Below are 16,107 nucleotides of genomic sequence, written 5' to 3' on the forward strand. Positions count from 1 at the left end.
TTACTGTTTTTATTATATTTGTATTTAATTTTAGAAAACCAGTTATAAGCATCAAATATACTTTAATATATACCTTATTGATATAGCTGGCACATTGACCATTCCATTGTAGAATTTGGGAAAATGCTGGTTTAGACCATGTACATCCTGTAAGGCAAAACTCATGTTTCTGCCTCCTCTTTGAAGCCTTTTTCACTGCCCCAGTCTATCCTTATTTTCCATATTGAGAAATGCTCTAGCATTTAGTATGAATAACATTTTACACTTGATTGTTTACAGTGTTGTGTTATTGCCAATTTCTGTGTGTATCTTTTCTCCATCAGTAGAGACTCTGAAATTGTATACTTTCCATGACAGAATATCAACACTAAGCAGAGAAGTTGTCTAGCAATTACTTGACATGTGTTGCTCAGAACTCAAGATACTGACAGAAAATTTCTCTCTAGAAGTATAGACAATTTAATTTTTTAAACTATGCTCATGCGAGGGTAAGGACACTAGTTGAGCAAGAATATGTTTATGTCATTTCAGGATTTGGTGACATTTGGGGATGTGGCTGTAGATTTCTCTCAAGAGGAGTGGGAATGGCTGAACCCTGCTCAGAGGAATTTGTACAGGAAAGTGATGTTGCAGAACTATAGGAGCCTGGTATCACTGGGTAAGGAGGTCTCCCTGTAATTCAGAATCTGCACGTAGGGCTGCTTTCCAATGTAATGTTTGGGAAACCTCTGATATAGTTCGCTAAGTTTCTGATTTTTGTGCTCCCCCAGATAAATATAGTTTTGTAGAATTGGCAGCTTCATTAGACTGTCCATGCAACTTCATCTTCCCCATTCTTCAGAATACTTCATCTCTTCCTCAGCTCCCTTCTATAATGGCCTCACCTTCCTGATGACCAAGCAACTTGATCTGATTTATGGGCCTGGCTAATTCCCCTTTTATTTCTTGTAAGCAGGAGTTTCAGTTTCTAAGCCAGATGTGATCTCATTATTGGAGCAAGGAAAAGAGCCCTGGATGGTGAAGAAGGAGGGGACAAGAGGAGCATGCCCTGGTGAGTGAGAGAGAACTAGGCAGGCAGAGGCCATTGCAAGGAAAAGCTCAGCTATTCTGTAAAGTTCCAGCTCATAATTGATGTTTCCTGGGTAGCCTGAAAAGGCTCAAGGCCTGGGAAGAAACACTGTGGTGTGTCTAGCGTGAGTTCCCCAACCTAACTCTCCTCACACATTATGTGTGTATATTTTCTCTCACACATAACTCTCTTCTCTGATAACATTTTCTTATTCTCTGGATGCAGATGTCACAGTTATCTCCTTGTCCTTGCTTTTTAGTTTTACACACATTGCTCCATACTATGTTTAAAAATCCAGACACAGCAATGCATATTTTTTCCTTTTTGGTCACTCATTCCTTTCAGATTGAAGGATTGATTCATTTACTTATTCACGTGATTCACTGAATTTCTACTTTCATAAAATCATTCTGCTCAATTTTTAGGATTATTCAGAGGTTTATAAACCATCAAAGAAAAAATAAAGCATTTCCAGTTGTATTTTCAAGTCTGGGTAACTGGAAAGTGATAGCATTTAATAGAAACAAGTCAGAAGAAAGAACAGGTTGGTAGAGGAAAAGATGAATTTGGCTTGGGACAATAAGAGACTTATTTTTAAGAGATGGGGAGATTGCCAAGGGAAGATATGCAATGTATGATTGGAGGGAGATGGAGGCTAAGAAGAAAAAGTCTGATTTAGAGATGTTAGTGTGAAGGAATGAGGTCATAGTCTTCAAGTTTGAGAGAAAAGTCCTGGTACTTGGGCCTTTGTGGGGAAGTGGACCTTTGACAACTTTCTCAATGTCCTCTCTGGTAAATAACCTCCCTATAGTTTCTTCCTTGGGTTAAATTATATAAATTAAAATTTTTCTAGTTAGTTACCCTTTTCATTTAGGTTACAGATTTATTTCTATGAACCTGAGCATAATAATCGCTTATAATTGTTTTTCTTTTATATCTAGTAATTTCCAATTTTAATTTATTTTACATAGCTGTTATTTTTTTAAAAAATTGTTTGCTACTCAGTCAATTTTGTTAATTTTTATTTATTTTTAAAATCCAGCTTTTGGATGTATCTGTTAAATATGTAGTGTCATCATTCTTCTCTTTTCTAATTCTCTATTTTCTGCTTTTCTCTTTACTAATTCTTTCCATCTAATTTCCTTAGGTTTATTTTGTTTTCCATTTTGCTGAAAAAAACTTAAACTATTAATTTCATTTTCTCATTCACTAATGACATTATTAGGAGTTTTAATTTTCCTCTGAATATAGCTTTAGGTGACTTCCATAGATTCTGATATGTAGTTGTTTTTCTTATTTCCATTTCCTAGACAACCTATTTTTTTTTAAATTCCTTTTTACACAGAGTTGTTTAAAAAAAACTTTTCTTGTTTTATTTTATCTTGATCAAATTGTTTTATCATATTTGATCAGGATAGTAATTAGTACTAATTCTACTCTCTAACGATTTGAGGATTTTATATGTCCTAATATAGCATTAGTTTTCTTTAACGGTTCCATATGTTCCAAGGTATAGTCTCTATTTTCAGTGTAAAGAGCTTATTACATGAGTTTCTTTTTTTATTATGTTACTAAAGTCTCTCTTTACTTAATCTTTCTTGATTCCATCTATAATTTGTTCTTTCTTATTTTTGGCTGCATTGGGTCTTAATTGTGGCACGTGGGATCTTTCATTATTGCGCACAGGCTCTTCATTGTGGTGCTTGGGTTTCTCTCTAGTTGTGGCATGCAGGCTCCAGAGCACATAGGCTCTCTAGTTGTGGCACGTGGGCTCAGTAGTTGTGGCATGCAGGCTCCAGAGTGCATGGGCTCTGTAGTTGTGGCACACAGGCTCTCTAGTTGTGGCATGCAGGCTCAGTAACCACGCGGCATGTGGGATCTTAGTTCCCCAACCAGGAACTAAGAAGGCAGATTCTTTACCACTGGACCACCAGGGAAGTCCCTATAATATTTTTCTTAATAACTAATTATTTACATACAGTAAATTGCTTTCATATAAATTACACAATGTGATGAGTTCTGCCAGTTGTATACGTCCATGAAACCATCACCACACTCAAGACATAAAACGTTTCCATCACCCCAAAAGATAGCTTGTACCTCTATGCAGTTCATTCTTCTTCACTCCTGGCTCCAAACATTAATCTGATATTTGTCATTTTAGATTACTTTGCATTTAAACTAAATGGAATCATACTGTTATGTGTGGCTTATTTTGTCATCAAAATTATTTTGAAAATCATATTGTTTCATATATAAATAATTTACTCCTTTTGTTTCTGAGTAGCAGTCTATTGTATAGATGTTCCACACTTTTTCCATTCACCTGTTGATGCACTTTTGGGTTGTTTGCAGTTTGGGGGCTATATGAAGTGGTCACATACAGGACTTTGTGTGGACATACGTTTTCATTTCTCTTAGGTAAATATCTGAAAGTGGAAAAACTGAGTCATATAACAGGAATATGTTTAAATTTTTAAGAAACTGCCAGATAGTTTTCCAAAGAGATTGTATCATTTTCATTCCCACCAGCACTGTAGAAGAGTTCCAGTTGCTCTACATCCTCACCATATCTTGGTGAGGTTTTTTTCTTTTTTAAAATAAGTTTATTGAAGTATAGTTGATTTACAATGTTCTGTTAATTTTTGCTGTGCCGCAAAGTGATTCAGTTACATACATATATTCTTTTCCATTATGGTTTATCACAGGATACTGAATATAGTTTCCTGTGCTACACAATAGGACCTTGTTATTTATCCATCCTATATATTGATATAATACTTTGCATCTGCTAATCCCAAAATCCCAATCCTTCTCTCCCCCACCCCTCCTCCCCCTTGGCAAACACAAGTCTGTTCTCTAGATGAGTCTGTTTCTGTTTTGCAAATATATTCATTTGTATTGTATTTTAGATTCCACATATAAGTGATACCATATGGTATGTCTTTCTCTGACTTACTTGGCTTAGTATGATGATCTCCAGGTCCATCCATGTGCTGCAGATGGCATTGTTTCATTCTTTTTTATAGCTGAGTAATATTCCATTGTGTGTATGTATGTACATATGTGTGTGTGTGTATATGTATACACACACATAAGTACCATAGCTCCTTTATCCATTCACCTGTTGATGGACATTTAGGTTGTTTCCATGTCTTGGCTATTGTACATAGTGCTGCTGTGAACATAGTGGTGCATGTATCTTTTTGAATTATAGTTATGTCTGGATATATGCCCAGGAGTGGGAGTTCTGGATCATATGGCAAGTCTAGTGTTTTGAGGAACCTCCATACTGTTTTCCATAGAGGCTGCATCAATTTACATTCCCATCAACAATGTAGGAGGGTTCCCTTTTTGGTGAGCTATTTTTAGTTTTATCCATTCTAATGATTGTGTTATGGTATCTCATAGTTTTAGTATGTATTTATCTGATGACTAATGATGTTGAGGATCTTTTCATGTGCTATTGGCCATTCATATATCTATTGTGAAGTATTTGTTCAAATCTTTTGCCCATGTTTTATTAGGTTTTATTATTATTGTAAAAGTTCTTAATACTGGTATACTTCATTTTATTGTGCTTCACTTTATTGTACTTCGCAGATATTGCACTTTTTACAAATTGAAGGTTTGTGGTGACCCTGCGTTGTCAGATGATGGTTAGTACTTTTTAGCAATAAAGTGCTTTTTAATTAAGGTATGTAAACTGATTTTTTTTAGACTTAATGCTATTGCACACTTAATAGACTACAGTATAGTGTAAACATAACTCTTACATGCACTGGGAAACCAAAAAATTCATGTGACTCGCTTAATTGCAACATTCATTTTATTGGGGTGGCCTCGAACTGAACCCATGATACCTCTGAGGTATGCCTGTATAGTCCTGATACAAATTCTTTGTCATTTATGTGTATTGAGACATACATACCAATTGTGACTTGTATTTTTATTTTCCTACTACTGTCTTTTGAACATCCAAAGTTTTCAATATTTGTTAAGTCCAAATTATTGCCTTGGTTTGTCCCTTTTGTGTCATATCTAAGAAAGTCTTGCTACCCGCAGGTCACAAACATTTTCTTCTGTGTTTTCACCTGGGAATTTTATCATTTTGGCTTTATATTTTGGTATATGTTCCATTGAGCCAATTTTTATGTCTTGTGTGAGGTAAAGGTTGAAGTTCTTTTTTTTTTTTCCCCCAATTTGTATATATAGTTTCTCCAGTACCTTTCTTTTAAAGACTTTCCCTTCCCCATTATATTGTCTTGTTGGTACCTTCACTGAAAGTCATTTGACCGTATATGCATGCATTAAGTTCTAAACTCTGTCCTTTCACCAGTACCACACTGTCTTGATTACTGTAGGTTTATAGTAAATTTTGATATCAGTTCAATTTGTAAAATCACTTTGACTACTTTAATAGATCATTTGCATTTCCATATAAATTCTAGGATGAAGTTGAGAATTTCCACCCAGAAAGCCTCCTGGGGTTTTGTTTGGGATTGTGTTGAATCTATGTATCAGTTTGGAGAGAAATGACATCCTAATATCATTTTTTTCAATTTCTGAGTATTGTTTATTTAGCCATTTTTTACAGTCTTAATTTCTCTTAGCAGTGTTTTGTCATATCCAGTGTAGTGGTCTTATATTTATATAGCTATATATAAAAAATATACTTATATCTAAAAATTTTTTTCCCTGAGTCTTTTGTGTTTTTTTGGTGCTTTTATATTAAAAAGACTATTTTCCAATTGTTTGCTGCTAGTATGTAAAAATGTAAATTGATTTTTAAAATTTTTTTATTGAAGTATAGTTCATTTACAATGTTGTTAGACTTTTATATTAACTTTACATCTTTTGACCTTGCTGGATTGATTTAGCAGTTGTTCTAGTAGTTGTTTTGTAAGTTCCTGAGGATTTTCTGCATGAACATTTTTTCTGCAAATACAGTTTTATTTCTTCCTTTCTGATCTTTATGTCTTTTTCTTGACTAATTGTAATAGCTAGGACCTCCTGTAAAATGTTGACTAGAATTGGTAAGAGCATATATACTTGCATTGTTGTAAGGGGAAATGTATTCACTCTTTCACTGTTGATGTTACAGATTTTTCATAGATGCCCTTTATCAGCTTGAGGAATTTCCTTTCTGTTCCTGGTTTGCCGAGAATTTTTATAATAAACAGGTGTTGATTTTTTTTTTTTTTTTTGCGGTATGTGGGCCTCTCACTGTTGTGGCCCCTCCTGTTGCAGAGCACAGGCTCCAGACGTGCAGGCTCAGTGGCCATGACTCACGGGCCCAGCTGCTCCATGGTATGTGGGATCTTCCCAGACTGGGGCACGAACCTGTGTCCCCTGCATCAGCAGGTGGACTCTCAACCACTGTGCCACCAGGTGTTGAATTTAGTAAAATACTTTTATATCTTTTGAAATGATATGATTTTCCTTTTTTTAATCTGTTAATGTGGTGAATTACATTGATTTTCATATATTAAACCAACCTTGCATTCGTGGGACAAACTCCACTTGGTTATGATTATGCTTTCATATGTTCCTGGATTTTATTTGCCATAATTTTATATAGGCTTTACATTTATGTTCATGTGCTACATTGATTTTGTAAATCATAATAGGAATTTTGGTTTTATTTTGGTTTTACTATAAATAAGGTGAGAAACCACTGGAAAATCTTGAACAGAATAATAGGTGATTTGATTTGGGAATGAAAAGGGTAAGGCAAATTAAGGCCAATGGCAGGTTAATATAAAACCAAGAAATTTTATACAAAATTACTTCTATATGAAGGCATCTTAGCTTGAGTATCAATTGAAAACTTACATTTGGTTGGAACATATCACACAGAAAATGATACTCAGGAAGACCACTTCCAGGCTGCAAAAGTTTAACCATAGAGTTTTATTTACAGCCTATGGCAATTAATGGTACTGGGAGTTTATTCAGCCACACTGACATGAAATTGGTTTTTTAAGGGTAATGAACTTAGCTTGAATGCAGGATAACTAGCAGCAAGAGAGGAAGGGTGTTTGCAGACTGTTATATTAATATATCTATAAAAAGATTATTATGATTTTCTGATAATTACCTTTAGTTATGCATGATTTTCTTAATAAATTTTCCTTCATTCTCATTCTTTATAATCTCATTATTAGACAGCATTTAATAGCTGTTAAATCCTTGAACTTCTTATGTAGTTCATTCACCAATTTGTGCTTTAGAACTTCTTCTTTTCTAATGCATAAATACAAAAGACATTTGTTTTCTTGGTATCTTTTAGATTGGGAGTATGCATTTAAAAACAATGAATTTTCATCAAAGCAAGTTATTTATGAGGAATCATCCAAAGTAAGGACAATGGGAAGAAGCCATCTTAGTTATAACCTTGACTGCTCCAGTTTGAGAGAAGACTCTAAAAATGAGGACTGGTTTAAGAACCACTTGGGAAGTCAGGAGATACATTCTAGTCAATTGATCATCACTCATAAAGAAATCCTGACTAAAGATCAAAGTAATGAATATACTAAATCTTGGCAAACTTTCCACCAGGATGCAATCTTTGATATAAGGCAGAGTTTTCCCACCAAAGAAAGAATACATAAGCATGAGCCACGAAAGAGAAGCTACCGGAAAAAATCTGTTGAAATGAAACGTAAGAAAGTCTATGTAGAAAAGAAACTTTTGAAATGTAATGAATGTGAGAAGGTTTTCAACCAGAGCTCATCTCTTACTCTTCATCAGAGAATTCACACTGGAGAGAAACCCTATGCATGTGTTGAATGTGGGAAAACCTTCAGCCAGAGTGCGAACTTAGCTCAACATAAGAGAATACATACTGGAGAGAAACCCTACGAATGTAAAGAATGTAGGAAAGCCTTCAGCCAGAATGCCCATCTTGCTCAACATCAGAGAGTTCATACTGGAGAGAAACCTTATCAGTGTAAAGAATGTAAAAAAGCCTTCAGCCAGATTGCACACCTGACTCAACATCAGAGGGTTCATACTGGGGAAAGACCTTTTGAATGTATTGAATGTGGAAAGGCCTTTAGTAATGGCTCATTTCTTGCTCAGCATCAGAGAATTCACACAGGAGAGAAGCCTTATGTATGTAACGTGTGTGGGAAAGCCTTCAGCCATCGAGGATACCTAATTGTACATCAGAGAATTCATACTGGAGAGAGACCCTATGAATGTAAGGAATGTAGGAAAACCTTCAGCCAGTATGCACACCTGGCTCAACATCAGAGAGTTCATACTGGAGAGAAACCTTATGAGTGTAAAGTATGTAGGAAAGCCTTCAGCCAGATTGCATACCTTGATCAACATCAGAGGGTTCATACTGGAGAGAAGCCCTATGAATGTATCGAATGTGGGAAGGCCTTTAGCAACAGTTCGTCACTTGCACAACATCAGAGAAGTCATACCGGAGAGAAACCTTACATGTGTAAGGAATGCAGGAAAACATTTAGCCAGAATGCAGGCCTTGCTCAACATCAGCGAATTCACACTGGAGAGAAACCTTACGAATGTAACATTTGTGGGAAAGCCTTTAGCTACAGTGGATCTCTTACTCTACATCAAAGAATTCATACTGGGGAAAGACCCTATGAATGTAAGGATTGCAGGAAATCTTTCAGGCAGCGAGCACACCTTGCTCATCATGAGAGAATTCATACCATGGAGTCATTCTTGACTCTTTCCTCCCCCTCACCCTCCGTGTCCAGTCAGTTGCCAAGACCTGTAGGTTCTATCTCCTAAATATGCCTTGAATCTGACTCTAATTAATTTCCATTCTGTCATCTTTGTCCAGTACACAATAATCTATTTGACATGGACTATGGAAATAACTCTCTAATTGATCTCCCTGTGTTTACCATTTCCTGCTAGTAGTGCATATTACAGTCAAACTTGTGTTTAAAAAGTTTAATCATATCACTTCTCCGTCATTAAAACCCTTCATTGGCATCCCATAGGTCTTAGGTCAAGGCACACATTCCTCAAAATAGCCTAAAAGACCTCCAACCCCCAATACTTTGTTCCAGTCTACATTTCAGAGTCCTATCTCATGTTATCCACCTCATTCTTTGGCTACTTATCAACATTAAGAATTTATAGTGCAGCATCAAATAGATCTGGGTTCCAATTCTTACTCTTCCATTTTCTGGCCCTCTAGTTTTTGGAGAAACCTTTTGTCCCTTGTAAGCTTCAGTCTTTTTATTTATATTATGGAAAATAATAATGGTACTACCTCAAGTTAATGTAAGGATTAAATGAGATAATGCATGTGAACTGCTCAGCAGAGTGCCTAGCATAAAGTAATCACTCAATAAACACTAATGTAAAATAAAAAGGTACTATGAAAAAAGAATATCATCTCAGCAATGATTATCTGCGAAATAACAAAGCAACCCAAAAGACTGTAAAGGTTTTTGATTAGGAACAGCAGTCATTGTTCTAAAGGTGGGTGATAGGGGTATCCAGCACAGGAGAGTTAATGTTGGAGTCCATGATGACAGAGTAAGATGGGGGCTTCTGTTTCAACATGAATACACAGAGATATGATTTTGTTGATAAGAAAAACTAACTTCATTATATAGTCAACAGTTTTAAGAAGCCAGGTGTTAAAAATCACTTGTAATAAGTAAAATTTACTGAGATGTATTCATCACTTGCATCTAAATAAAGGCAATATAGTTTTTAAAAGACAGAAAACTTTAAAAGATCAATAACCAAAGAAGAATAGAAAGTTAAGTTTAACTCACCTCTCTTAATTCCAGGTAGATGAATTGTATTAAACACATGTCATTTAAATAGAAAAGTTGTTAAGCTTCTAAGCTGTAATTCCAAAACTAGAGGGAAAAGAAACCAAAACTATAGGTCAAAACTCATCAACATGTTTGATTTGATATGCATCAAGTTTCAAATGAATATGAATACCTTTAGATGGACATGTGTTTTCCAGTTCTGCACAGTTCAAACCACTACCTGTTCCCTTACATCTGACTTGTTTTACACTTTATATTACTTCCTGACTCCTGAAGGCTTTGAGCATGCAATCAATGCAGTAACCAGTTCTCTTGTGAACATAAGTACAAAGAAAATAACTAAAGTTTAATGGAGGATTAAAAGAATAGACATTTTATCCTTCTGTAGGGGAAGACTCAGTACTCTACAGATGTTAATAGGCCCCAAATTAATCTATAGATTTGTTAGTAGGCCTCAGATTAATCTATAGATTCTTTGTACCTGACAAAATAAGGCTTTCTTTTTAAGGCTTGAAACATTGTGTTTGCCAACATACACACATACACATTCACAACATACACACATAAAGGAAATATATAATAAAGGTGATATTTCATGTCAGTGGCTTAACAGTATTGGTAAATGAGATTCGGCTCAAAAAATTATTTCTGTACAAAACAATCACCTCATTCTTTTATCCAGATGCAAAACAGAGTCATTAAAGGACACCATAACATGCTTTATAATCATGAAGAATGGTCTTCCTAAATACGACATGAGATCCAGAAGCCACACACACAAAGATTCTAGATTTGACTATATAAGAACTTTAATTAAAGCTTTTATATAGTCAAAGATAGTACAGACGAAAGGTTTTTAGAGTTGGAAAAAATCATTAAAATATGTTTAACTTATGAAGTTCGTATACTTAACATAAAAGTGCTTCTACAAGTCATTTAGAAAAATGACACCTCCTCCCCTCATGGGCAAAAGGGTATAAAGAGCCAACAGGTGACTGATGAAAGTGGGAAGTACAGAATCTCACAAGGATCAGAACACAAGTTAAACAAATGAACTACCATCTTTCAATATCAGATTGATAAAATTTGCATTGCAAAAGCATAGGAGAGGAGGTACTTCTATGTACTGATGTAAGGGTGTACGAATTTGTACAGTATTTCTGAAAGGTAACTTGTCAGCATCAAAATTTTCATTGGGAATCAAGGTTTTCTTTTGCAGTTAAACACAAGTTTATCTTTCCTCCATATCCTATTAAACAGATAAAACAATTTAAAAGGTATCAAAAAAGAGCAGAAGTCATCAGTGGATGAAAGAATCAAGTTTTATAAAAGACAAAAGGGAAAAGAGTGGTTATTCATGAAATGTTGCAGAAGAAGCTGTTACCTGAAATGTTGGCATGACAGGGATTTCAGTAAAGGGAGTCAGTCTGTCCAAAGGGTCCCTAGAAAAGTTCATGCTTTGAGTTGAGGCTGGGTAATAAGGAGACACGATGACAAGACAGTTAATGATTTTTTATGTGAAAGTTATGTTAGTACCCCTGCCAACAGCTTTCCCACTCCACCCTCTCTTCTATAAGTAAATTGAAATGGATCCTTCCTTCACACCATTCACAAAAATTAGTTCCACTTGAATAAAATCCTAAATGTTAAAGTAAATAGTAAAGTATTAGAAGAAAATATAGTACCATATGGTTATGACTTTGCTGTTGGACATATCTTCCTAAATTAGACAAAAATGAAAGCCATAATGAAGATTAAATCAAACGTTAGAATGCTTTTAAAAAAAGATAAGAAACAGAATGGGGAAAAATTGTAATATAATACAAAGGGAAAGATGTAAGAGTACTTATAAATAGGTAAAGGACAACCAAGTAAGAATAAAAATGAACAAAGGACAAGAATGCGCAAGTCAGAAGAAATACAGGTGGACCATAAATATGAGTCCCTGCTTAACCTTGCTAGTATTGAGATGCAAATTTAAGTAATCTACAATAATAAAAAAACTTGGTAGTTGTGTAGAGAAATAAATACTCTCATCAGTGCTAATTTGGAGGCACTGAAGTTTTAAAAATGCTCACTATAACCCCTTTGGAGGGCAGCACAGTACATGAAACTGGGAACAGTCTAAATTTCCATCAACAGAGGCATGACTAGAAATACTAGCACCAGTTTAAAAAAATGGACTTGTAATATTGGTATGGATTTGACTAAAAGACACTGATTGAAAATGGAAAATTTTCAGAATAATAGAGTATTATATATTTAAAATATATTTATAATACATTTATATAAGTATGCAAATACTTAGAAAAAGTCCTGAACAGACACATCCAACTGATAAGTGTTTCTTTGGGGGAGGGAACTAGAATTGGACATTCTGGTCAAGAGGGTAAATTTACCATTATCTGTAATGTTTGAAGTTTTAAATAAGAATGTTAAAATTTAAAAAACTTAAACTATGAAAAAATTCAACAAACTCACGGAGAACTAGAGCAGCTAGAGTGAGAGTTGGCAGCCTAAGTTGAAACCTTTTTTGGAATTTGGAGAATTTCCCATCAACTCACCAGCCTTTCCCATGCAGGCAGAGATCCCAGTAAACCTTTTCATTCAGGGAAACAGATCTACAATGAGAATAACGAGAGAACCTCCTGCTATCTACCTAAGATAATCAAACCATATCATTATTAAGCGTGAACAGACAGCTAAGGATCATCACAGATGAAGAAAAGTACCAACATAATAAGGACCAAGAGAGAGACTGAACCAGAGTAGGGAAAGTTATACAATGAGAAGAAAATAAAAATTTATGTTAGTCTGAGATTTGAATAGATATTGCACTTTTAAAGCAAATATGGGAAGCTACCAAAAACAGGAATAAGACAGAACTCCTAAGGATGAAAAAAACATTATTGCTGTAATAGAAGGTTTGAAAGAAAATTGTAGAAACTCTTCAAGTTCATAAATTGAAAAGTTAAATGAGAAACAAAAGGGACCTGGAAGTTCAGAAGGTCTAACATCTAATTAATGAGTTCCAGAAAAAAAATTAATGGAGAAAATATAATAGGAATGTATCAAATAAATGATTAAGAATCTTTCTAAACTGAAGAAAATTATGAACACTCAGCTAGGAATAGCTCACTCAATGCTGGGCAGGCTGAAGTGGCAAAAAGCACAATTACAATAGAAACAAAAGACACCCAGAAATACGCTTGTGAAATTTCATAATACTAAAGACGAGGCCATCCTAAAAGCTTTCAAAATATGGAAATTTCTCCTGATAAAGAATAATGATCAAGATAGCATTAGCCTTCCCTCTGATGAGCAATATTAGATTGTAGAATACAGAACAGCACTTTCCAACTTGTGAGTTAAAACTGCTTTGAATCTAGAACTTTATACCCAAACAGTAATTAAGCATGAGGCCAAGTACTGATATTTTGTATTACCAGTTTACTTCAGTTTACTCCCACTGTCTTTTAATAGGGTATTGAATGATTAGCTTCAGCAAAATTTGGATGGAAAAGGTAAAAAACAGGAAAGGCTTTAAACAGTGGATCTAACCCAGTAAAGTGGTGCTGAGGATGAATAGGATGATCACCCTGCAAGAATCAGACCAAATTACTGGTAGCCTAGATATCCAGGGAGTCAGTGAAGAGGAACTTAAGAATGAAAGGGGTGGGTTACATTAAATAGAATTAATACAAAGTTTGAGGATTTTAGTAATATGGTGAAGACAAAAGTTCGTCAGAAGGAAAGAAAAACAATTACTGGCTCTGGAAAAAAAAAAAAGGAGAAGCCATACCAGATATTATGGTCCTAATATAAAGCAAGCCCCCATAAAATGTCACATGACTTTGGAAAATAAGTAGAATATGAAAAAAAAAGTCCATATGACTGATACAAGGAATAGATTCCTTTAAGTGGGTACTGGGATCATAACATTGGACTTGTAGAGCAGAAAATGTAATCGTCACACATTGCTTGGCTCTGACTCTTCAGAGAATAATATTTACGTGGTGATAACGATCTAATGCTATTTTATTTCCAACTTTAAAATAGACAAATCACTGAAGTCTCTATGTGTATATATATCTACATATCTAATATCTACCTAATAACGTAAAGGCAAAATATAGCTGATATAGACTGGATGGTGGGAGGTTGACAAGGAAATAAGAGCTTGAAGCAAGGATAAGGGGAAATATGCTCACTGTATATAGAGGGGATTCAGGAGATGTCTAAAGGCGATAGAATAAGAAATGTAGGTTAGCTGTATTTCAAGTTAAAACACATCAGAGGAGCTAATATAACTCAGTGGGATGAATTAAATCCTTACCTTTCATAAGAAAGACTGTATAAAGTTGATAAATTTACAAATAAAATTACAACTGTAATCATGATTATGACAGAAACCCAATTCAAGTCAGCTCAGGAGAAAGGTATTTATTAGTTCCTATAACTCAAAGATGTAGAGCATGTATGTTACAGTCTCAGGTAGGCTGTAGGCTGCATGTAAGTGTTCAGACTCATCAGAGATTAATAGCTCACAGCTCTGTGTTCAGTTGTTTCATCCTCTGGCAGGTTCTGTCTCTTGGCAGGAAGAAAATGGCATCTGATGATATTACACTTAAAAAATCCTTCGAGCTTTTAATCTCAAAAGCAAGGTGATCTCTTTCTGAGCCTTCATGTCAATCCCTGGGAGGAAAATATAATTTGTTCCAGTTTATGCTATGTGCCCACTCTGGACCAATCACCAGATCCAGGGTAGGGGGTACTCTGGCCAAGCTGGGTCAAGTTCACATACCAGGGGAATTGGATCACTGGATGGCCAATTAACAAAATTCCCATGGGATGGGGGTAGGGTGGAGGGCAGTTGAGAATCAGTTCCCATAAAGAAAACAACAGACCTGAACTGACATATGAGGGCAACACTGACTCACTAAGTGTGTAGATATACCTATCTTTTGCTGCAAAAATACTGTGTGTAATTATAGGGAGCTGCCTCAGCCCCTGTAGCAAGGGTAAGTTAAATTTCCAGGGGTCAACTGGACTCAATACACAGTTGCTAGTAATTAAGCTATCTTGCCAGACTCCTGAGGTGGCTGCACATTGGACAAGGTAACTCCAACAGCAAGAGACTAGGGCTTGGGTGACAAGTGGTTGAGCCTCACCTGCATCATTTATGCCAGGAGACATCAGGGGAGTTCCCTTTAAAGACCTCCAAAGAAGGCTTTCTGCACAGATGTCAGAGACAGCCAACAAAAAATGAAGCTGTTTACATAAAGGACAGCAGATCTGCTCTACAAAGGGGACTGCCTTCCAGTTTAGAAAAACTCCATTTCCCCCCCACCCCCCACCGCCCCTTTTCATGGTCTCTATGGAAGAGTAGCAGACTGGTACATTCCCATAAGGAGGCAAATTCAAATGTATGTATGAGGAGCTTTTAAAAATACTAACTTTGAATTTAAAGTGGTGGGACCAAGATATCTCTATCCATTTCTCCTTTCTGAAACCAAGTGAAAGCAACAAGAATAAGAAACAGAAGGAAACTCCATCTTCGATGAAGTAAAGAAACGTCTATAATTCTGAGTCTCAAAATCCACAAGGAAATGCTGCTAAATGTGAGAATCCTGGGAGAGGAAACTGATGATGCATTGATGAGCACAAAATACCTCCAAAGTAGTGGCATATCTGGAAGGGCAAAAGAAAAGGCACTTCAACTGAAGCCACAGTATTACTCTGAAAAGTCTGGCTTTAGAAGTCTCCGGAAATTCTGTTTACAATTGCAAAAAAGTGGTAGGGGTGAGGAGCTGGAGTGTTCAAGGAGGAAATACATGGGTTTTGAAGAGGTGATTTATCATCTGACAGAGGAGAGGGAAGCTGCGAATGATGTGCAGGACTGCAAGGTAAATGCTAAATCCTTGCTACTCAACATGTGGGGCCTGGACTAGCAGCATCAGCCTCACCTCGTAATTTCTTAGGATTCCAGAACCTTGGGCCTTAACCCGGAGCTAGTAATTCAGAATCTGTATCTTACAAGATGCCCAGGTGATCTGAATACACGGTAATACACGAGAATCACTAGGCTAAAACAAATTTCCTACTAGTCTAGAATACAGGCCTTTAATAAACAGCCAGATCAGGAAGAGCTCTACTCATTCAAAAATGTAGTCTAGTCTTTCAGAGACCCTATGGAATGATAGTAGACTCAGATTTAGAAATTCCTCTTACTAAAATTGAACAGAGTGAGGGAAAAAAACC

The 16,107-nt window shown here is 35.7% G+C and overlaps 1 protein-coding gene across 1 annotated transcript; it reads left to right on the top strand.

The window, feature by feature from the left end:
* The first annotated feature begins 516 nt into the window (after positions 1-516).
* On the top strand, positions 517-9,742 carry ZNF583 (zinc finger protein 583). The gene is made up of 3 exons (XM_065898872.1): positions 517-658; positions 956-1,051; positions 7,362-9,742. Exons 1-3 carry the CDS (start codon positions 520-522, stop codon positions 8,837-8,839), a joined length of 1,713 nt encoding a protein of 570 aa, XP_065754944.1. The 5' UTR covers positions 517-519; the 3' UTR covers positions 8,840-9,742.
* The last annotated feature ends 6,365 nt before the right edge of the window (positions 9,743-16,107 follow it).

The sequence above is a fragment of the Phocoena phocoena genome, chromosome 20 (assembly GCF_963924675.1).
Source record: "Phocoena phocoena chromosome 20, mPhoPho1.1, whole genome shotgun sequence".
Lineage (NCBI taxonomy): Eukaryota > Metazoa > Chordata > Mammalia > Artiodactyla > Phocoenidae > Phocoena > Phocoena phocoena.

Excerpts from the sequence above, each read along its gene's own strand:
- ZNF583 (XM_065898872.1), top strand. The coding sequence starts at position 520 with ATGTCATTTCAGGATTTGGTGACATTTGGGGATGTGGCTGTAGATTTC. Across the intron at positions 659-955 it reads TAGGAGCCTGGTATCACTGG|GAGTTTCAGTTTCTAAGCCA; the intron begins GTAAGGAGGTCT and ends TCTTGTAAGCAG. Across the intron at positions 1,052-7,361 it reads GACAAGAGGAGCATGCCCTG|ATTGGGAGTATGCATTTAAA; the intron begins GTGAGTGAGAGA and ends GGTATCTTTTAG.